Source organism: Ammodytes marinus, assembly GCF_949987685.1.
Source record: "Ammodytes marinus genome assembly, chromosome: 14".
In the NCBI taxonomy this organism is placed as follows: Eukaryota; Metazoa; Chordata; class Actinopteri; order Uranoscopiformes; family Ammodytidae; genus Ammodytes; species Ammodytes marinus.
In genome coordinates this window covers 29,341,547-29,361,532 of record NC_137218.1, presented here as the reverse complement: position 1 = coordinate 29,361,532, position 19,986 = coordinate 29,341,547, and the positions used below count along the sequence as shown (strand labels likewise).

The following is a 19,986-nucleotide window of genomic DNA, read 5'->3' as shown; positions in this document are numbered from 1 at the left end:
TTGTGGCCTTTGAACACTTACTTCGTACTTAATTTATAGCCATTGCAGTAGTGATACTGATAGTGTACTTCATAAAATAATGATCATTATCATATCATTAGCCTATATGTTTAAGCAGGGAACCATGTTAAAAGTCATTATGGAGAAAAGTGCCCGCTATTCTAATCAAAAAAATATATTTGACAAGGAAACTTATTTGAATACTTTTGTAACAGCTTGATGGAACTCTAATAGCCTACATCAGTCCCGTGTTAAATAATTGGTGAGGTGAAAATATTGCCCACCATTAAGGACAGTCAGAGAAGGTCATTTGAGAATCCTTCATGGCGTTTGGTGCAGTTTGATTCCAGAGCCGCTATACAAATGCCATTAAAATCAGGTCATTAAACATGGACTATCCCTCACCACAGACGCACTATAACTCACTTCACTTCCCTATGGGGATATACCACGGCACTATTCCAGCGGATTTTCAGGCCAACTCGAGTGTTTCCAAGTAGCTCGTGCTTTCTTATGCTAATGCAGGTCTGACATCAGCAGTGAGATCAAAGCAGGCCGGGCTACTTTAGAGTCAGTCTGCCCCCACTCCAGCTCACTGCCTGCAGCCTCTCTGGACACTCTCTATCTCTCTCACACACACTCACACTCACCATGCGTACCTGTCCGGAGCTATTCTACCTCCCCATGCTGGATTTTACTAAGGCGTCTGGCTGATAGCGAGCACACCGCGGCTGACGGATATCCCTACCTGCTGAGATTACACTACTGCTTTTTCTCTCTTGTTTTGTTTTTTGGTTGATCGGTGGAAAGTTGCGCGCCGCAGCAAAGGTGAGCTCAAACTAGTTGGAAGGAAAGTTTGGTGTGAGAGAGCGTGAATGGGTCGGGTTGTCAACGGAACTCTGCTGAGAAAAGTCAGGGCTGAATGAGCCTTTATATGAGTTTGATAGTGATTCACCTTACTTTGTTAAGAGTCAGAGCCTGTAGCCTAGGCTACTTATTGAAGCCTGTTTTCATGTCATGTGTAACATTACACGTTTAGTTCTTAGACTTTCAGCTAGAAGCTTAGATTTTACATTATCTACCCGTGAAGACTTAAGAGTGGATCACGGGTTTTTTATATCGTTGGGAAATATGATTAAGAGTCATTGGGCTGAATGAGAGACGCACTGTGTGTGTGTGTGTGTGTGTGTGTGTGTGTGTGTGTGTGTGTGTGTGTGTGTGTGTGTGTGTGTGTGTGTGTGTGTGTGTGTGTGTGTGTGAGAGAGAGAGAGGGAGAGCCGCCTAGTCTTTATCTACCGGGCTGGAGGAAAGACAGGAGCTGCTTTGTGAATTGAAACTCAAGGCCTAAAGTCACTGTATTACATGACACCAACCGGCAAACAGAGACTGTAGCCTAGGCCTAAATGTTCAGTAAAAAGGTAGGACTATTTTAGCCTTCAGTGCGTGCAAAGACGTTGGTCAAGTCAAGTCAACACACCACAGTCGGCCTGTGAGTTTCTGTCATCATTTAAATCATCAGTCGATGTGATTTCTGAAGGTTTCAAACGTCTCGAGGAGCGGCCCGTTCTCCGCTACCTGGCGCTTTACGCTCTCCAAACGCATTGTTCTGACCCATAGATAGTATGTTCTTTTATATACTATGGTTCTCTTACCCAGACCATGGAGCGTTATCTGCCGCTATGCCGCACAGCACTGCGCTCCTCCCGCCGCACTCACTCTCCGTTGGAGCATAAAGCGAAGGGCGCGTAATCGAACAGGCCCTGCTATACGCCTTGAGCTCAAATTAACGTGATTGTATGAAACCTTAATCGTCCGTCTAATTTAACTCCTCGTCAAACACTGAGAAAGCCATAAATCAATGATTTAAAATCATAAAGTACCATGTATCATGTTACAACAACCAGCCACTTAATCTTATGACTCTAATAATAAATATAATAGGCCATCAAACTACAATAGATAACAAAACAGCATGGAACAGAAAAATGTCAGTCAATGAAGAAAGTCAGCATTGTGGACAGTGTAGGCCTACCATAGGCCTTACATCTATTTCCCTTCATTTAGACTTGTCTGCTTTCTTCTGTCTAGTGTTAGATTTGCAAAGCAAAACAATTTAACTAATTTACATTATTATCTGGCTATCATGTTTTTATTTTATTAAATGTGATTAATACTTTGGAACTAAAATATTCTTCATCATATTAATGTGTCATTGCTTTATTAGATTTTTCCGTCATCCAGTTTTAAAATCTTTAATCTGGAGGTCCTAAACCTTGTACGGGTCTGTAGTTCTACTACTACCATCTAGAAAGTGTTCCAAACGGCCCGCTGTGGCACTGCCAAGTCATTGCTAATATTTATAATATGTATTACAGGGTTTAGAGAAGCACGCCGTGGCATGAGAGCAGACTGTTGAGTGTGAGCCAAGCAGTCCTTTGTATCAGAGTGTGTCACCATGAGGAGCTGCTGTGTCCTGCCTGTGGGCGTGCTCACAGCCCTGCTGCTGGCCCAGCTCTGCTCCGGCATCAAATGGCTGTAAGTATTCTGCACTTTGTCCTTCTGTAGACCTGTCGCCTTTTTAAGCTGCTTTACCTTCAAACTATGTCAGACCAGATGACGTCATGTAGATACATCATGTATGAAGTGTGACTGACTCCTCGCAGCACGTTTCAGTGTTTGATGGAGTGGAGGGCCCGTGGCAGCTTTGAAATGGGCCCCAACATTCCTCAGGTTGCTCCTGATCAAGACACAGGCTGTGTGCTGTACATGTGTGTGTGATGAGCAGGACAGTGTAGATGAGCTGGCAGTAGTTCAGGTTAGGAACGGAAACCTCTTTGTTTAATTCACCAGAATGCAGCTTGTGTCAAAGGAGATGCCATATGTGTTTCAGATGAAATGAGCCCCCTGCTGCTTCATAAGCAGAGGATGGTGATAGAGATGGCCAGGCGTCATGGTGCTGTCAGTGCTGTGTGTCTCTTCAGGCCTTAGTCAGTGTTAGGACTGTGTGTGTGCCGTAAAGGGAGCTCATCATGTGGCTTGCTCGTATTGAGCAGATTGGTAAAATAATGAAACATATCTTTGCCCATAATTTTGGACAGTATGGAATTCATGTTGCTATTCTTTCACTATGACGTGTTGTTTCCTCTTTACACTCTCTTCCTGCCAGCCAAATGATTCCATCATTTACTCCTGAAGCCTGCCTGTGCCAGGGACCTATACTGAAGCTGTTATATGAATATATTACCCTCCTCACAACACGTGCACATTCTGTATGATGTGTTATGTTTCAATGAAAGGGTTTGGATAGTTTTGTTTGGTTTTACTCACAAATGCTTTGAGGTGTTATTTACTATTTGAACACAATGCTGGATATTTCTCAAAGTGAGTTTTATTCCTGTCTCATGTCGGATCACTTCAAACACAAAACTTTCTCCTCCGGCTTTACCAACAATATCCTTGTCCTTGTTTTTCTCCTCAGAATAAGTGTTTGTAATGGTGGCCCATGAGAGCTGGCATGGCCGGTGCTAAATCTAAGCGAGAAGTCTCACAGTCTTGATAATGCACAGCGCTGCAATGCAAAACACATGCAGCTGTAAACACCTGTGAGTTGCGGGTTACCACAGTCAATGCTTATCATTGGGCTCAGAGTGTTGGCCCCTCAGCTCCTAATGCACACCAGGCCCAGGTGCAGGCGCTTCTCAGGGACTCTCACACACACACACACACACACGCACACGCACACACACACACACACAGCAGACATCACAGCTAACCTGCTCTGCTTGTGGTTTAAGCTTTTAAGATTATCTTCAATAAAACTCAAGTTTAAATGAAATGTTTGCAGCCTTTAATAGTCTGTAAACAAATGATTCATGCCAACAGAGGACGGCTCCTTCTGTTGGTGGGAAATGCAAATGGTGAGGCAGAGGGATCATTATCCTTTCTCATCTGAATGTGGATGGGAATGTGGTGGGGTTTTACTGTATATTCTTTGGCACATCCTAAGGCTTCTTCTGTCTTTTACAAAATAAATGCTATGTGCCAAAAACCTATGTTTTATGAATCCACAGCTGATTTTCCTTCTGGATATTCTTGTGATGAGATCATCTCTTTTCTGAAAGTCATGCGAACATATCCCACTGCCTGTAGTTTTACCTGTCAGGCTGTTTGATCAAAGCTGATGTGTCTCGGAGGCTTGAGAAATAAAATATCATCAATTCACATGCTTTCTTATTAATATGAATGTGATCAGTTCACAACTCATACAACATTAACAATTGTGAATTAGTTATCATCACAATGTCATGGTCACTGCAAAGAGAATATGTATAAATTGTATTGTATCATCCATACTGACCAATACCCGTCGTTTGCCCCCGCTCCGCAGAGCGCTATCACACACTCCTTCATCTGTACCCATCAACCAGACCCAACACTGTAAGCTGCTGCCGGGCATGGTCTCCTCGCAGGCCCAGCTGTGCCGCAGTAACTTGGAGCTCATGCAAACCATTATCCAGGCCGCACGGGAAGTCAAGAAGACATGCCAGAAGACCTTTGGGGACATGAGATGGAACTGCTCCTCCATCGACATCCCAGCAGATGCCCCCAAGTATCGTCCGGACCTGGACCGAGGTAGGCTCACAACCCGTCTGTGCTTTCTAAAGGCTCTGATCTTCATGCTACACCTTTAATGAATATCCAGAACCAAGGTTTCACTTCATTTTACAGCAACTAGTGAAATGATCCTGGGGCCTTAAACAGTGTCTAAGCCTCAAAAGCCATCTATCTATTAACATGCTATTTAGAGAAAGTCCCTTTCAAACATGTTTCTGCTTTTAAGATGACGTGTTGTTTCCTCTTTACACTCTCTTCCTGCCAGCCAAATGATTCCATCATTTACTCCTGAAGCCTGCCTGTGCCAGGGACCTATACTGAAGCTGTTATATGAATATATTACCCTCCTCACAACACGTGCACATTCTGTATGATCAAATAATTGGCTTGTTATTTACAAAATCAGACATTATCAGACTGAACAACTGTTTGCGTTGGAGTGGGACTTTCTATTGCCAAAAGGACATTGAGTCATCCAGAGACAGTGGGGGTTAGAGGGGGGGGGGGGGTGTGCATGGCTCTACAGAGAGGACATGAAACACCAAATGAACGGCCTGCACCCCACAGGAAACGGCTCATCTCTGTCCAGGCAGGGCTTTGATCTAACCAGCCCACGGCCAGACTTGATTTCTTCCCCTTACTTCCAATTACTCCCCGGCCTATTAACATATGTGCTCTGAATGTACGCCCATCACCAGCAATCACATCAGGGCTCACTCTGCCTTCGAGTCACACAACTGATGGACTGTGCTTGATAGGTTCATTTAGCGCACGCAGTCCATTTCACTGAGAACATAGAAGGAAAGGGGGGAGGGAAATGGGATGGATGGATAGTACAGAAGTGTATTAGAAAAAGGAGTGGCTATAAATGTTCTTTTTATTTTGCTGTTATAACTTTTAACCATTGGAATGTACCAACATTAGTTTTGCTAATTTTAAACTTTTAGAGTTAAATGCTTTTTCAATCAATTAAAAACAGAAAAATAATCTGAGCTTTTAATAATTGACTTATTATTATGATGTCAAAATGCCAAACATTGACTAGTTCCAGCTTCAGACTGTAGGTTAGACAAGTCAGTGAAATCTGACAATCTTACCTTAGGGCCTAGGCTTTAGGAAATTGTGACGAAAAACTTGATTAAGCAAGAAAATAATTGATGATTAAAATAGTTGCAGTCCTAAAAACTGCTATGGACCATTGAATATAGTTTACGTTGAAGTGTTGGCATTGAACATATAGAAAATGATCACTGAATGGCTATGTCTCTGCTTAGTTCAGTTTGCAGGGCCATTGCCTTAAAGACCTGGCATTTCCCTTTGATTTGACCTGGATATAATCTGTGTTTCTTATCTATGATTGACAGGAACAAGAGAATCGGCGTTTGTCTACGCCCTGTCAGCAGCTGCCATCGGCCACACCATAGCGCGGGCCTGCACCTCTGGAGACTTGAGGCAGTGCTCGTGTGGTCCTATCCCCGGGGAGATCCTCAAACCTGGCCACCGCTGGGGGGGCTGCGCTGACAACCTGCACTATGGTCTGATCATGGGCTCCAAGTTCTCTGATGCTCCTATGAAGATGAAGCGTGCAGGCTCCCATGCCAACAAACTCATGCACCTACACAACAGTGAAGTCGGGAGACAAGTAAGCTGATGGGCAGATTTGATTCATCCTAAAAGATAGGGATAACGGAAGGTTTTTTCTAAAGGAGATACAAATGTTTGTTGAACTCATCCTACCACCCTATGTAACATACTGTACATGGACCACCGACAGGGTCCCTGCTGACCCCAGGCATAAAGTAGTGAAAGAAACAACCATCAGAGCAAAACTTGAATTTATTTATTCTCAAAACATAATTTGTTATTATGTTATTATGAGTAAAAATGAATGGATTCATATTATTTAAGGTAACATTTAATTAGCATATTGTAATCGATGAATATACACTTTAATGCAAATTGAAGCTACTATTCCTAGTGTAATCCCCTTCATAACTTTTTTTTTATCATTGTTTAAATCTGGTTTCATTTAGTTTTAAATAATATTTTAAATTTTTAAAACCACTCATTAAAAGGGAATCAGAAAAAAACAATTATAAAAAGTAATTGGGGACAACATGGTCGGTAGGATGAAGGTCAAATTGTAAATGTACTTGTGTGTGCCTGGTTTGTATTGGATCTTTTTCTGTAATCTCACATAGACAGAGCACTATCTTACCTCCACGTCCTCTGTCTTCTGTCTTCTGTCTTCTGTCCAGGCATTGAGAGAGGCTCTGGTGATGAAGTGTAAATGTCACGGTGTCTCTGGCTCCTGCTCTACAAAGACCTGCTGGAGAGGCCTGCAGGACCTGAGGGAGATCGCCATGGACCTGAAGACCAAGTACCTGTCTGCCACCAAGGTGGTCCACCGGCCTATGGGAACACGCAAGCAGCTGGTCCCCAAAGACATCGACATCAGACCGGTCAGGGACAACGAGCTGGTCTACCTGCAGAGCTCCCCGGACTTCTGTACCAAGAATGACAAGCAGGGCTCTGTTGGCACACAGGACAGGTGAGACTTGACATGAGTGGCTTTGACTGTGAGTGTGAAGAAGAGAAACAGGGGGATATATATATATTTGGTAATGCTAGTTCTCTGTTATTAGCTTTAGTAGCAGGATTCATATCAGTGACAGATGAGCAACTGGATGTGTGCTCATCCAAGCTTGGAACCGGTAGTGTGCAGGCTGCCTGATAAAACGCCCAGCAGCCTCTGATAGGGCTCTGTCTGTGTATGTCTGAGCATGTGTCACTGAAAGGGCCACTGTGGACTGGAGCCGTAGTCCCACTATCTACAACAGTGACTAATGCTGTTATTCTTAGGACTGAGGGCACTCCAGCTGATATGGATTGGAGAGGGCCACACGGATGAGGAAATAGTTAATGCCCCCCCCCCCACCCCAAAGATAAAGCTTTATTTACACTATTCAGCTCCAGTGTTTCAGTTTGGACACACACTGTGAAGTGTTTCTGCTCTGTGATTCTTTAGCGGTCAGCAAGGAGCCAATTTGTCTGAGGATCTGCCTTACCAATATCAGAGAAACATGGTATACATATTCAACTATCTAGCAAGCTTTTTTAAATGTAGGGAAGAACGGGGTAATCTGAGACACTTTTTGGTAACACTTTAGTTTGATAGTCCACTGTTGACATGCAACTGCATATCTACTGATGGCTTGTTGAGTGTCAACAGTGGACTATCAAACTAAAGTGTTACCCACTTTTTACATTTGCTCCCCTCTTAGCGAGCTAAAATGATTTATCACTCAAATGTACACATTTCCCATTAATTCAGGATGTTTCCTAGAAATGGGCATTAGCAGAATTGTTTCAAGACAAAGGGCAGTGAAAATATGATTGTTTAAAAAAAAGTTGTCATGTGTCTCACTTTACCCCAGCTGTGGGGTAAACTGAGACGGACCAGAAAAATCAAGGGGGTAAACTGAACCTCCTACTTTGTACACTCTGAAACTACCATAACAACACAAATTGTAATCCTGACAGCTAGCTTGAAAACCAAATATTACAAAACTAATGTCGGACTAGTAACAGAGTCATGGGGTTTGGTCAATTAAGAAAAAAAAACACTTGAAAGTAACTCTGATCAAATACAACATATAATTCATATTCAATAATTAACATTCAAATGACAGATAGAACCAGTTAGATTAAAACACAGTCTGAGGGTCAGAACACAGGACCCTTAGCCAGCTAGTGTCTGAGACCCCGTTTCCACCTGGCATTAACGTGGTTTTTGTGATCCGATCACATGAATACAGCTCTAACTACAGGTGAGAACACTCTCAAGACGCATTGAGATCGGATCACAAAAACCACATTCGGAGGTGGTTTACGTCGCTCGTGTCCGATGTGTTCGCATTCATTTGGTAGTGGAAACACGAATGTGGTTTGTGTCCACATTAGGGACCTCCTACTCAGCTGCTGCCCCCTGCCTGGGCGGAAATACGTTGAAAATGCATCACCGGCGTTCATGCAGCTTTTATAGAAGCCTCATGAACGAGTTGCAAATGACAAGCTTACTCCTCTGTTTTCATTTCACTGCGTAAATCTGAAAACACGGAAATCGCTGCTATTGACTGGAGAGCTGCAAGGCAACGACTTCCTGTTCTTATCTGCTTAAGAATAAAAGTCAACTCGCGTTTGGGTAGTAACAGGCTTTTAATGTGAAGGCGCACAGGAAATATTCTGTTCGCATACAGTATCTTAACTTCATACAGAAAGCCGCCCGTGTAGCCTACTGGTGGTGGTGACAAGTGTAGCAGACGTTAGAAAAGGCGCCCCGCAAACACACTTCTTTCACCAGCCAAAGAGGCGTAATAACTTACTCGCCTAAGAGTTTTTACTTTTATATACTATCTATGATATTTCCCGCATTTGGCGAGTGTTAATGTAGAGCCCTCTAAGCAGTGTTGTGCATCGCGCCTCCTTGTCTAAATGAAACAGTAGCATATCTCGTCAACCTAGACTTGTAATTATCTTCGCATGTAATGCATTTTAATAGCAAATGCGATTAAAACTGTGGCACTGTACAGCCCTGTATGTTTACTTGTTTGAACCCCACCAGTTAAAAACACCAATGCAAACGGAAATGATGAACGTGTTGATTTAAATACAGCGCGGGTAAATGGAATCCGATCACAAGTAGACAGAGAAGTCACATTTGAAAATACAAGTGGGAACACACGGACTGAGAGCTGTCCACTTGTAACCAGATTCAAAAAGTCAGATGTTAATGCCAGGTGGAAACAGGGTCTGAGGGTCAGAGCAAAGGACAATCAGAACCAGAACAGTCTGGGACTCAGAACAGGACTAGACCCAGCTGTCATTTTCCATCTTTTGAGTCTTTTTTTCTGCATTTGTTTTATTGGGATCATACAAGACATATTTCTTAGAGTCTATTGATGTTAAAGGTCACTCTCCTGTCCCCCACATACATACGTGCCAAACCATGCCCTTGCTGACACCCCTTCAACCATCAACCCCCACCTCCAGCCCACATTGTCTTTTGTATTTTCAAACTAGTGTCCTTGCTACCTCAAATATAATGGATTCATTGAGGGGCACTTTACACGGTGAAAACATGATAGTTTTCACGTTTTTTTTCTTTTTTAAACCCGTTCAGACGCAGTTTATTTGAAATATTCACTCGTACACATGTTTTCAGAGGAAACAGGCCGAAATCGCTCTAGCTGTTAAGCGGAAGGGGCGGAATTACGGGGCATGGGACCTCTCGGCTGAAAATAAAATTAATGGGAGTCAATGGAAAGTAATCTACTATTTTCTGTTAAATGCCTTGGATTACATACATGTTTTGTATGGGTCTAAATGATCATGATGTGAAGAGTTTGACGGTATGTTGTATGATTATTCGTCTAACGGCTTTTGAAAAAATGTAACAAGAAAAACTACAAGTCTTGCCGCCTCTGTGACGTCACCTCAATACACATTCCCTCCACTTCTCCACTGACAGTGCTAATGCTGCGTCTTCCGCCAACAATCTCCCCACTCGAGAAATTGAAACTCTCCACATGTCCACTTTTGTAGTGGTTTTCGCCACGCTGAAGACTTTTGTCTTGTCATTGAAAGAAGGCTGTAAAGTGCATTAAAGACACAGCCATGTTTCTGAGCTAAGCGGGTGCGAGTGGTGACGTATATCATAAGCGTCCATAGACGTCGATTACGGGGGGTATGGGGGGTACATGTACCCCCCACTTTTCGTCAAGACTCATTTTGTCCCCCCCACTTTTTAAGCCGGACATGGAGTGCGTCCAGCCGTATTAAAACACAGCGTCAAGGTCTCTCTCTCTCTCTCTCTCTCTCTCTCTCTCTCTCTCTCTCTCTCTCTCTCTCTCTCTCTCTCTTCTCTGTCTGTGCGCGCACGCGCGACCGTGATTGGCCGCCGCCTATCCTTGTTTCGGTGGTTCATGCGCCGTAGCTGGGGGCAGAGCCGCTCCAGCCCTGCCCGACTCGCTGGCTCTCCCAGCAGGGAGAAGCTCCAGTGATGCCCGGCGCGCAGTCGCCCTCTCGACCGCTCTCGACCGAGCGAATCTACAAGCGGCCGCCCCCCGCCAGATCTGTCTTTTCAGCTATGCTTTTCAGTCCAGAGATTCGACTATTCGGTGGCCGTGCGGGGCAATTGTAGCCAACTTATTCCTGTCGGGTTTTAATTAGAACACAGCACTGTGTCGCAAGACTGACTGCGTGCCTATAGAGAAAATAGCCTTAATGTGAGGGGAGACAGCCGCTGAGATTCTATCTAGCAAACAAAGTTACAATGAATCAATCACCACCGTCACATGGACAGTGTTTAAATAAAGCTTCTCTTTATCATTATCAATAGAGCTAAGCAAATGGTGAATATTAAGCCTGCGGTGCATCTGTAAGCGCGCAGTTTGCAATTTATGTTCAGCACCAACTGAGTAGAAGAATAATAAAACATCACAATAAATGTGTCGATTCATCTGACACGTCTACACTAATTACTCAGATAGCATAAAAACTCTTAGAAAATACACAAAGTAACGGTCCTAACTCTCTCTCTCCTTCCTTTCGGCGAAGGTCCGTGGCAGGTGTGTGTGTGTGTGGGGGGGGGGGGGAGGGGGTTGCACGCGCATTAATCAAGGACACACACACACACGCAGCTTTACTTTTGCGCGCGGGTAATCTGGGTGCAATAGCCTTCATGTTTAACAAGTAGAATAATACAGCATCATCATTCACAACTGTAAAAATATTGATCGCAGCTGTCACTTTATTTTCACATGTTGAAACCTGTTATACATTCTGAAGTATGACAGTATCATCGTCTCGGCTGTTCTTTGTTTGGGTACAGCCGTGGGTAAAGAAGGCGAGGTCAGCTCGACTAGCTTCCAAAAATCTCCAAGCACTCGCGACTTCAAAAAATTATTGCCTTTACTTTACAACTCAAAAAAGAACACAACTGTCTTATAAATAAAGTAAAATATACTGGGAAACGAATAAACCATTTTAAGCAACGAGTGAACTTAATAAGCGGTCAAAATACTTTTTTAAACCACCGCCTCTTTCCCTTGACATTTAGTTTTCATCATGACAAACACACACCTGAGGGGTATACTACGAAACAAACTCAACAACAGAGCCCGGCTCTCTTTTCTTGATCTGGTTCAACATGACACATACCCTCGCTCAGAGCTAAGCGGTATCACGAAGGAAGTTATCAACCTCTTATGTTGAACGAGGGTTTCGGCTTCAGGCTCTGTGCGCGTCCCTGGACTGATCTTGTGCCGCTAACTTTACACAAACGGACTGATTGTGAGCAGCTGAGTAAAACAAAAGTGTGTCGCCAACTTCATTCAAGAGGAAGAGTTTGTCAGTCTGAATTATTACAGCAGAAATCAGAGAGCCGAAAAAAACTCTTACTGCAAATAGGCTAAGGAGAGTGGAATGCTGCCAGCATGGACATGATTTATTTATCTTGCCGATCGTTCTCGCAGTGCGTAAGGTGACATTATAAAACAATGAAACGTTGAACTCGGATTTAAACACTATAACATTTAGCCTAATATATATAGGCTACTTTGCTATATTTATAGCACTACGCCTATAGTCCCACACTTAAGAATGTAATTTGAGTCTGACACTGTCCCCAAATGAATAGCCTATGGAAAATCACTTTAGTTTTGGTCCACATCATAATGATTTAGACTATTAGCCTTTTATTTGAATCTTACAAATACCAATAGGCCTACATTAAAAAACATGTAGTCTGTATTTTCCGGACAAATATGAATCTACTGTGAGAAGCTTAACCTGCGAGTCTGCAGCGATGTCCGAACTGTGACAGCTGTCACCTGTCACGTCCCAACTGTAATCGCTACTGATGAAAAGAAAGAAGCCTACAGTGAAATAATGTTGCAAACTGTGATTTTATAGAACGCTTCATTAAGAGCCAGTGTGTGTAGATCGCCAGGTAAAACCATTTGAGGTGAGAGCATGGCGCTGCATACGTCTAGGCTATTTAACATTTTCTGCATCAATAACTGTATGCATGTGGCAAAAAGCCACAGCGCGATGTTACAGTTCACTCTGCTGTAAGCCTTATGTCACGGCTTCGTTTCGTTCATTAACTTACTGATCAATAAGTTTACTGATTTAACTAGTTTACTCAGTGAAAAGTATCGCTCAGACAATATAGTCAGGTCCGCGGGATTTCAAAATGTGTAGTTTCCTTAAATGGCAGCGCTCTAAGAGCCGAATTTAAGCTCAAACTCTGAAACAAAAACTGGTCTGAGCAGGTTAGCCGTGCAGCCTCTGTTACCACGGTGATCTAGCCAGGTAGAAAGAGAGCCACCTTTCGTCGTGATACTGAAAACTCTGGCTTCAGACTCAACAGACCTCGCTCAGCCCTTAATCTCACTTCGTAGTATACCCCTCAGGCCTACCTGCTCGGTGCGGAAAGCCCGCCCACAAAAAACAAAGCAGTCTAGGCATAAACAGTACTATATAATATCATTATCATCAATTGTCCCCCCCACTTTTGAAAATGCACTCCAGAATGCCTGTTTGTCCCCCCCACTTGTTTAGCCAAATCGACGTCCATGTAAGCGTCAAGAGCAGCGAAGAGCTGTTAGTCCACAAATTTAATGACTGGGACCAGAAAATAATACATTTCTTTCCATTGACTACCGTTGTAATTTTTCGAGCCGAGAGGTCCGATGTCCCGGAAGTAAGCGACTTCCGCTTATCAGCTCTATAGTCAGCGGTGACACAGCCTAGTAGATAGCTCTTCCGGTACAATTTGATGCATAAAACTGTAACCGAAAATGAATGCCACTAACGTTCATAAAGCGGTTGGTGTAAGCTTGGGGTTACAAGTATCGTAAATGACAACCTTTCTGTCCTCTTATTTCACCGCATTGAACTCGTGAAAACAGAAGACTTGCTGATAGTGAAGGGGCTTTGTGAGCGGCTACCTTCCTGTTAGGCATACTTCAAAATAAGAGTCAACTCACGTTTGTCCAGTGAAATGCTATTAATGTTTAGCCAGTGAAATGCTTTTACTGTGAAGCCGTAGCCTTAATGCTCCTTTTGTTGAACAGTAACTTAACCGCTGCGCGCTGAACTATGGATAGTGTTTTTTAATGTAGAGAGAGCCGTGTCCCTGGCATATAGAAGCTACACACGTTTATTTCGCTAGAAAAACCGGCAGAGCACAAATCTTTCCCCAGACAAAGTGACGGGTGGTCTCAATAACTTGTCATGGTGCCACGGAGACACCTTGCATTTTATGTTGTCTTCTAACTTTATAACTCGCGTGTGGGTATTTTGACAGCAAATGTTATAGACTACGCATCAGCTACGCATACGTGAAGTGGAGCTGTGACGTCAGCGTTACCAGGGAAAATGGTTTCGGTGTTTACAAGAAACCAAAACCATTGTGTTTTCCAAAAAATCCTCCCTGGAAGTTGATCTCAAAAACTTGCGGTTTCATGTCTGCGTTGGCTGTTTTCATGTAAATGATATAGTGCATCCGCGAAAATATTTTTGTGTATGCACCGTTTCGTGTTGTCGTATAAACAGCCCCTAAAATAGGGCACAGACACTGTCTCACTTTACCCCACTGCCACAATTTGAGAATAAACTACCTCTTTCAGCAATTCAGGCTAATCTTCAGTTATCATCATCACATGGTTTCATATGTTGGTAGTTCATCAACATGTATGATTGAAGTTTTTCTACCGGAATCAATTTGATAAGGAACAACAATCGATTAAGTTGACAGCAAGAAAATTTACTTTTAGATACAAAAAAGACATTTTTGTGAAAAAAACATGCTTACAACATCACCATGAGGTCCTCTCTTTCATGGCCAAGGGGAAATGAGAGGGGCTTGAAAACATATATCTCAGATGACCAAAAATGTGTTTGGTGTCCTAGATACAGGGGGTGTCTCACATTACCCGATGCCTCACATTCCCCCGTCCTCCCCTACCTGTTTTCCTTAAAATGTTGGAGGGATGGACTGTCTGGATATGTCTTTTAGTTGTTTAAGTACTGTATGGCCCATGAGGCATATGTTGTTGTGGATGACGTGGTTTGGTTTCTTTAGGTTTTACCGTTTCATTTTATGGTTTAAACAGACACACTCTGATATGTCATGCTTTATAAGAATGAATGCAATGACTTCAACATGTACTTGATAGGCTTCAATGCAAAACAGCATTTCCAGCAGCCATGGCTGTGCAAGCCACTGTCAATAAAATGCTCCATTATGGAAGGTGATGTTGTTGTGTTGTAAATGTCATACATCATATGACCACTATATGTTTCTCCTGAGCTTTAGGCCACTCTACAGATAAACAGAGACATGCTTCATGTCAAGGACACTCATTGTGCCCATGTCTGTATCCTGATAGGGCAGCAGCCACACGCTGCGCCAACATGGATGCTTTAGCCAGACCATGAGGCGCGCACTTTGCTGCCGTCGTTACATGGAGGTGTGGCGCTGATGTGTGTGTATGAGGAACACAGAGTGTCCATGAGTGGGGAGAGATTATTCTCATATGTTTCTAGACCAGGGCTGTACAGTGTGACAGTCTTGATCGCATTTGCTATTAAAATTGATCACGTGCGATGATGAATACAAGTCTACTCGCACTAGTGCGACAGGTTGCTAATGAGGAGATACTATCTCATTTAGACACAGAGAGGAGTGATGCACACCACTGCTTAGAAGGTTCTACATTAACACTCTCCAAAAGCGGGTAAATGTATTCTTAGGCGAGTAAGTAGTTGAGTCCACGCGCCACTTTGGCTGGTGAAAGATGTGTGTTCAGGATCTATGCTCGTGCGGCGATTCTAGCGTCTAAAGGCTCATTTATGCTCTACGTTACATACGGATACGGATGGAGCCTTCTGTCCGTACTCTGCGTACATTACGTCCGTATTTCTGCACGTATCCTGCAAGCTTGTGGATGTGTACCAAACGGACAGAACAGAGCATTACTACCGGAGATCACGGGGGGCATCGCCAACAGTTCACTTTCACTTACTGTACATTTGTTTACAAACACAAACGAAAGACATAATACTTTAGAAAATGTCTTAACTTTTGAGGAGAGGTTTGTGTGAGTTGGTACGAAATGACATACACATTTATCTATCTATGAAGTTACACGGCCGGGGCACAGGGACATACAACTACAACAGAGCAGCATGAGCGGGGATCGCACGGGGAAGAATGTCAGCTAGACGGCAGGCTGACGGCAGCAATAGAGAAGTGCCGGAGGTCCGTGCGAGACTAGTTTGTTTGACATGTCGTGATTAATGTCCTCACAGACCCCCGCTGTCTATAATACAGCCTCTAGTTTAGCCTCTTCCATCGCTACGGTAGTAGGCCTATATCGCTAAAGCTGTTTCTTCCATGGACCTATTATAAAATATTTATTCCAGTTAATTCACTGTTTGACTTGTTCTTCCTATTTGAGTAACGTTTTACTCTGAGCGGCGATGCTGCCCACTAATGGTTGATTTGCGTAATGTCGATTCCAACATAAAGGACGCATGGAAGTATGAGGGCAGTGACGGATATAACGCTGTAAACGTACGTCTCTATTTACGCACGGAATTGGAGCATAAATGAGCCTTAATACACTTCACCAACGGTAAAAAAACGGAAGGACACGGCTCTTTTTTACATTAAACGCAGTTAAGTTACCGCGTGTGCAAACATACCATTTCCTATGCGCCTTCACATTAAAAGCATGTTAATAGCCAAACGTGGGTTCACTTTTATTTTGAAGCAGATAAGAACAGGAAGTTAGCACTCACAGCCCCACATTGCTCTAGCTTGAAAGGCAACTGGTCCTTCAGCTGAAAAAATTCACAGCAACCTATTTAATTTATCCTAAATTGTACACGTGTAAACTAGTTTATAGACTATGTCCAATGGTTTAAAGTTTGGTTTTAATTAAAAGGGAATGTTATAAAAAAATATTGTTATTATTAAATATTAAATAATGGAAATAATTCTCAATCAGCAAACATTGCTATTGGCAGGTAAATCTTGTCTAAATTGCAATAATTGCACCCTTTATTAATTACAATTATTACTGCACAATAGGATATAATATTGATTGAGAATCTCAGATGAGACCAAGATGACCAACATGCTCAAAGGTAATTAGAGCGAAATGCAAGGGTTAAGGTTATGTAAGTCTTCGAACGATCATCTTCGTGTGCTACAAAAAAAAAATTGTGCTACTGAATTTTTGCGTACAGCCCTGGTCTAGACCGATGTTATCAGACCAATCCTGAAACCTCCCTGTGTACTAACACTCATTCACATCGCTACAATATCATCTGCTTTGCCACAATCATGTCACTGATTGCTCGCTCACTGTTGAGCCAATAGAGCCTTTATCAGTTTGTACACTTGAATTGACCTTGTAGGTTTTTTGGAATAACAAGAGAATCTGGAACAAGGGGAAGAGAATTCTAGCAACCGTTCTTAATCGATAAAGTGTGATGAGTGATGCAGGAAGGTGATCATATCCCTGGAATGAGGCATGCTATTAAAGCCTGTGCTCTACTCTCAAATGACATTGTTGTGCCTGTGATTGTAACCAGCAGATACACTGAATGAACCTAGTTGTCCTCTTGCTCCATTTAAAAGACTGCAGTGAGATAACAAGATCTTGCAACTGACTTGAAATGACTGTGCTGTGGGGCTTTCTGTCTGTATCCAAGCTCCCACCCAATGTAATAAAGCTGTCTCACCCCCCCCCCCCTCCCCCCCACAGCAGGCATCGGCACAGCGACCCCCCTCACTATACTGGTCATTAACACTCTGCCATCATAAAACAATGCAATTATGTGGAGAGAGGGCACGCTAAAGAAAGGGATGGCAGCCCTGTGTATTCAGTGTGATTTACGGCGGGCTATTCTCTGCTCATTCAAGATGGGTTGCAGGAGCAAGAGGCTCCATGGCCCATAGGCCACCAAACAAAAAGACAGTCAAAGAAAACAATGTTTGGAGGAAAGACTGCACAAAATGTCAAGCTCACCGGTTTAGACTTTTAAAGGACTATTGCAGGCTCTTCTTAGGCTGCCACACTGCAACGCACATTTTAGAATGAATGCTGTTAACTTCTGGAAATATGCCTCCTGTTTCTCTATGCAAAAGATGTTAAATAAAATGGTCTGATTTGCGCTCTGACCCCCTCCAATGTGTGGTAACTTGAGAGAGGATATGCGAAAAGACAAATTTCAATGTAACCAACCATAATAATGTAACTTAACTTAACAATCCTTTGTTTGTCTGTGCTCATTTCAGGCAGTGCAACAAAACCTCCCTGGGCAGTGACAGCTGTGACCTGATGTGCTGTGGCCGTGGCTACAACCCGTACACAGAGACGCTGGTGGAGCGCTGCCACTGCAAGTACCACTGGTGCTGCTACGTCACATGCAAGAAGTGTGAGCGCGTGGTGGAGCGATACGTCTGCAAATGAGAGTGTGTGCCACTGCTGGCCCCATCCAGCACCCCTCTCTCCTTGTACCCCAGGCTACAGACTAACCAAAGCACTACCATACCAAGAGAAGGCTTACTTTGGACTTAAGCTTCAGCATGTGTATCTCACAGAGAAGTGCTCTATTCTTGTGTCAGTATCATTTTCGTATTGAATCTCCAAAAACTGCCAATTGGACTCGTAAGCTTCTTGGCTTCACAAAACTGGAGCGTGGAGACTGTGGCTCAGTGCCGGTTTACGTGAAGACCGCCGTCCTCCTGGGTATTTACTTTTTCTTGTTAATGATTATAAATCCCTCTAACAGGGATGATGACAAACCTTTTTTATTCTATCTCTAATAAAAATAAATAATATTGGATTTTATGCTGGAGAAGAGGGATTGCATTTTCCCCCTCACTAGACAGATGTTTGGCTCTATTCCAAAGACATGGATAGCTTCTTCAGGTACTATTCAAGCTGGTTTTCCTCTGGAGCAATGGACAACAGAGGAAGAAGGAACACAAAGGGAACTTGTGGACTCTCACCGTGTCTCCTGTGTGGATCTTGAGTAGAGCAATAAGGACTTTGTAAAGTGGCGCATTATCTGTCTGTCTGACATACAGTCCAAAGTATATTCTATTTTTCAGAGCATATGAGCGGAACTCATGGATTTTGTAAAACCACTTTAGGGTGGATGTACATACTGTTATTTTGTATACTGAAATAAAGAAAGATGTATTTATAAAATAATTAAATGATCTTCACCGTAAACTCTATGGAAATGGCATGTTTTTTCTTAAGTGATATACGTTTTAGCTCATTTTATAGAATTCTGGCAAAGACAAGTCCATAACCTCCAAACATTTTTAAAATTAAATCTACTGGAATTCGCTGCAAACCCCAGTCTAAAAGAACAGTGTAGCACAACTACTAGGACACTGTGATTGTAAATCAGCTCAGCATAGTCTAGTCAAGAGCTGTAGGGTTCAACCTGACAGCATCTGTATCTGAATTAGCCAAACCCTGGGAAAGTGTTTGTTTGGACATTCCTCCTCCTAACAAAGGGATTGTAGTCACTCGGCTCACACACTCATCTGACTGAGGAGGGACAGACTTCCAATGGACAAATCTAATCTAATTTGTGCTGCTAGCTTGTGGGAGGGAACAGAGTTGGCCCTGTGTGGAGCCCAGGTCTTAGCCTCAGGCCAGCCTTGTGTAGGTTGAAGTGCTTCTCATGATTTTACACTGACAGAAATAGCAGTGGAAGAAGTCTGGCCCGTGCTGTGAGCTCACATGATGCATAGCAGCACCAGCCGGCACACTCAGTGGAGCCTGACCTGGCCTGCTGATACACACACACACAAACCGCCAACACAACTCAACATAGGCTGGAAAAACAAGGTCATTAAGAATGTAGAGGTTATGTAAGGATTCTCTCACAGCTGGCGATTTCCTTTCATTTCATGTTGGATGTAAATATAGGTCAAGAAGAGTTGACTAGGAAGGAAATGAAGAAAAATATGACTCCAGATCCAAGGCCAAAAAGCCTCTATAATGTTTCAACCGAGTGTGTGTGTGTGTGTGTGTGTGTGTGTGTGTGTGTGTGTGTGTGTGTGTGTGTGTGTGTGTGTGTGTATGTGTATGTATCAGTGATTCTTGCGAAGTGGGACAAAACAGGGTGCAATGTTGAAAAAATACAAACCCTACAAACACAACCTCCCAGCTTTTGTCCTTTTTATCAAAATGGACTTTTTACCTTGCTTCACCTTTTTAACATGGGCTTTTTATCTTGCCATTCCTTATTTTGTGTCAACTCAACCAAAAA

At 43.1% G+C, this 19,986-nt stretch overlaps 1 protein-coding gene across 1 annotated transcript; it reads left to right on the top strand.

Annotated features, from left to right (window-relative positions):
* The first annotated feature begins 614 nt into the window (after window positions 1-614).
* wnt11 (wingless-type MMTV integration site family, member 11) lies at window positions 615-18,932 on the top strand. Its single transcript, XM_080041050.1, has 6 exons — window positions 615-828; window positions 2,376-2,535; window positions 4,388-4,632; window positions 5,979-6,256; window positions 6,873-7,165; window positions 17,990-18,932. The coding sequence occupies exons 2-6, from the start codon at window positions 2,456-2,458 to the stop codon at window positions 18,162-18,164; spliced, it is 1,071 nt and encodes a 356-aa protein (XP_079897176.1). The 5' UTR covers window positions 615-828; window positions 2,376-2,455; the 3' UTR covers window positions 18,165-18,932.
* The last annotated feature ends 1,054 nt before the right edge of the window (window positions 18,933-19,986 follow it).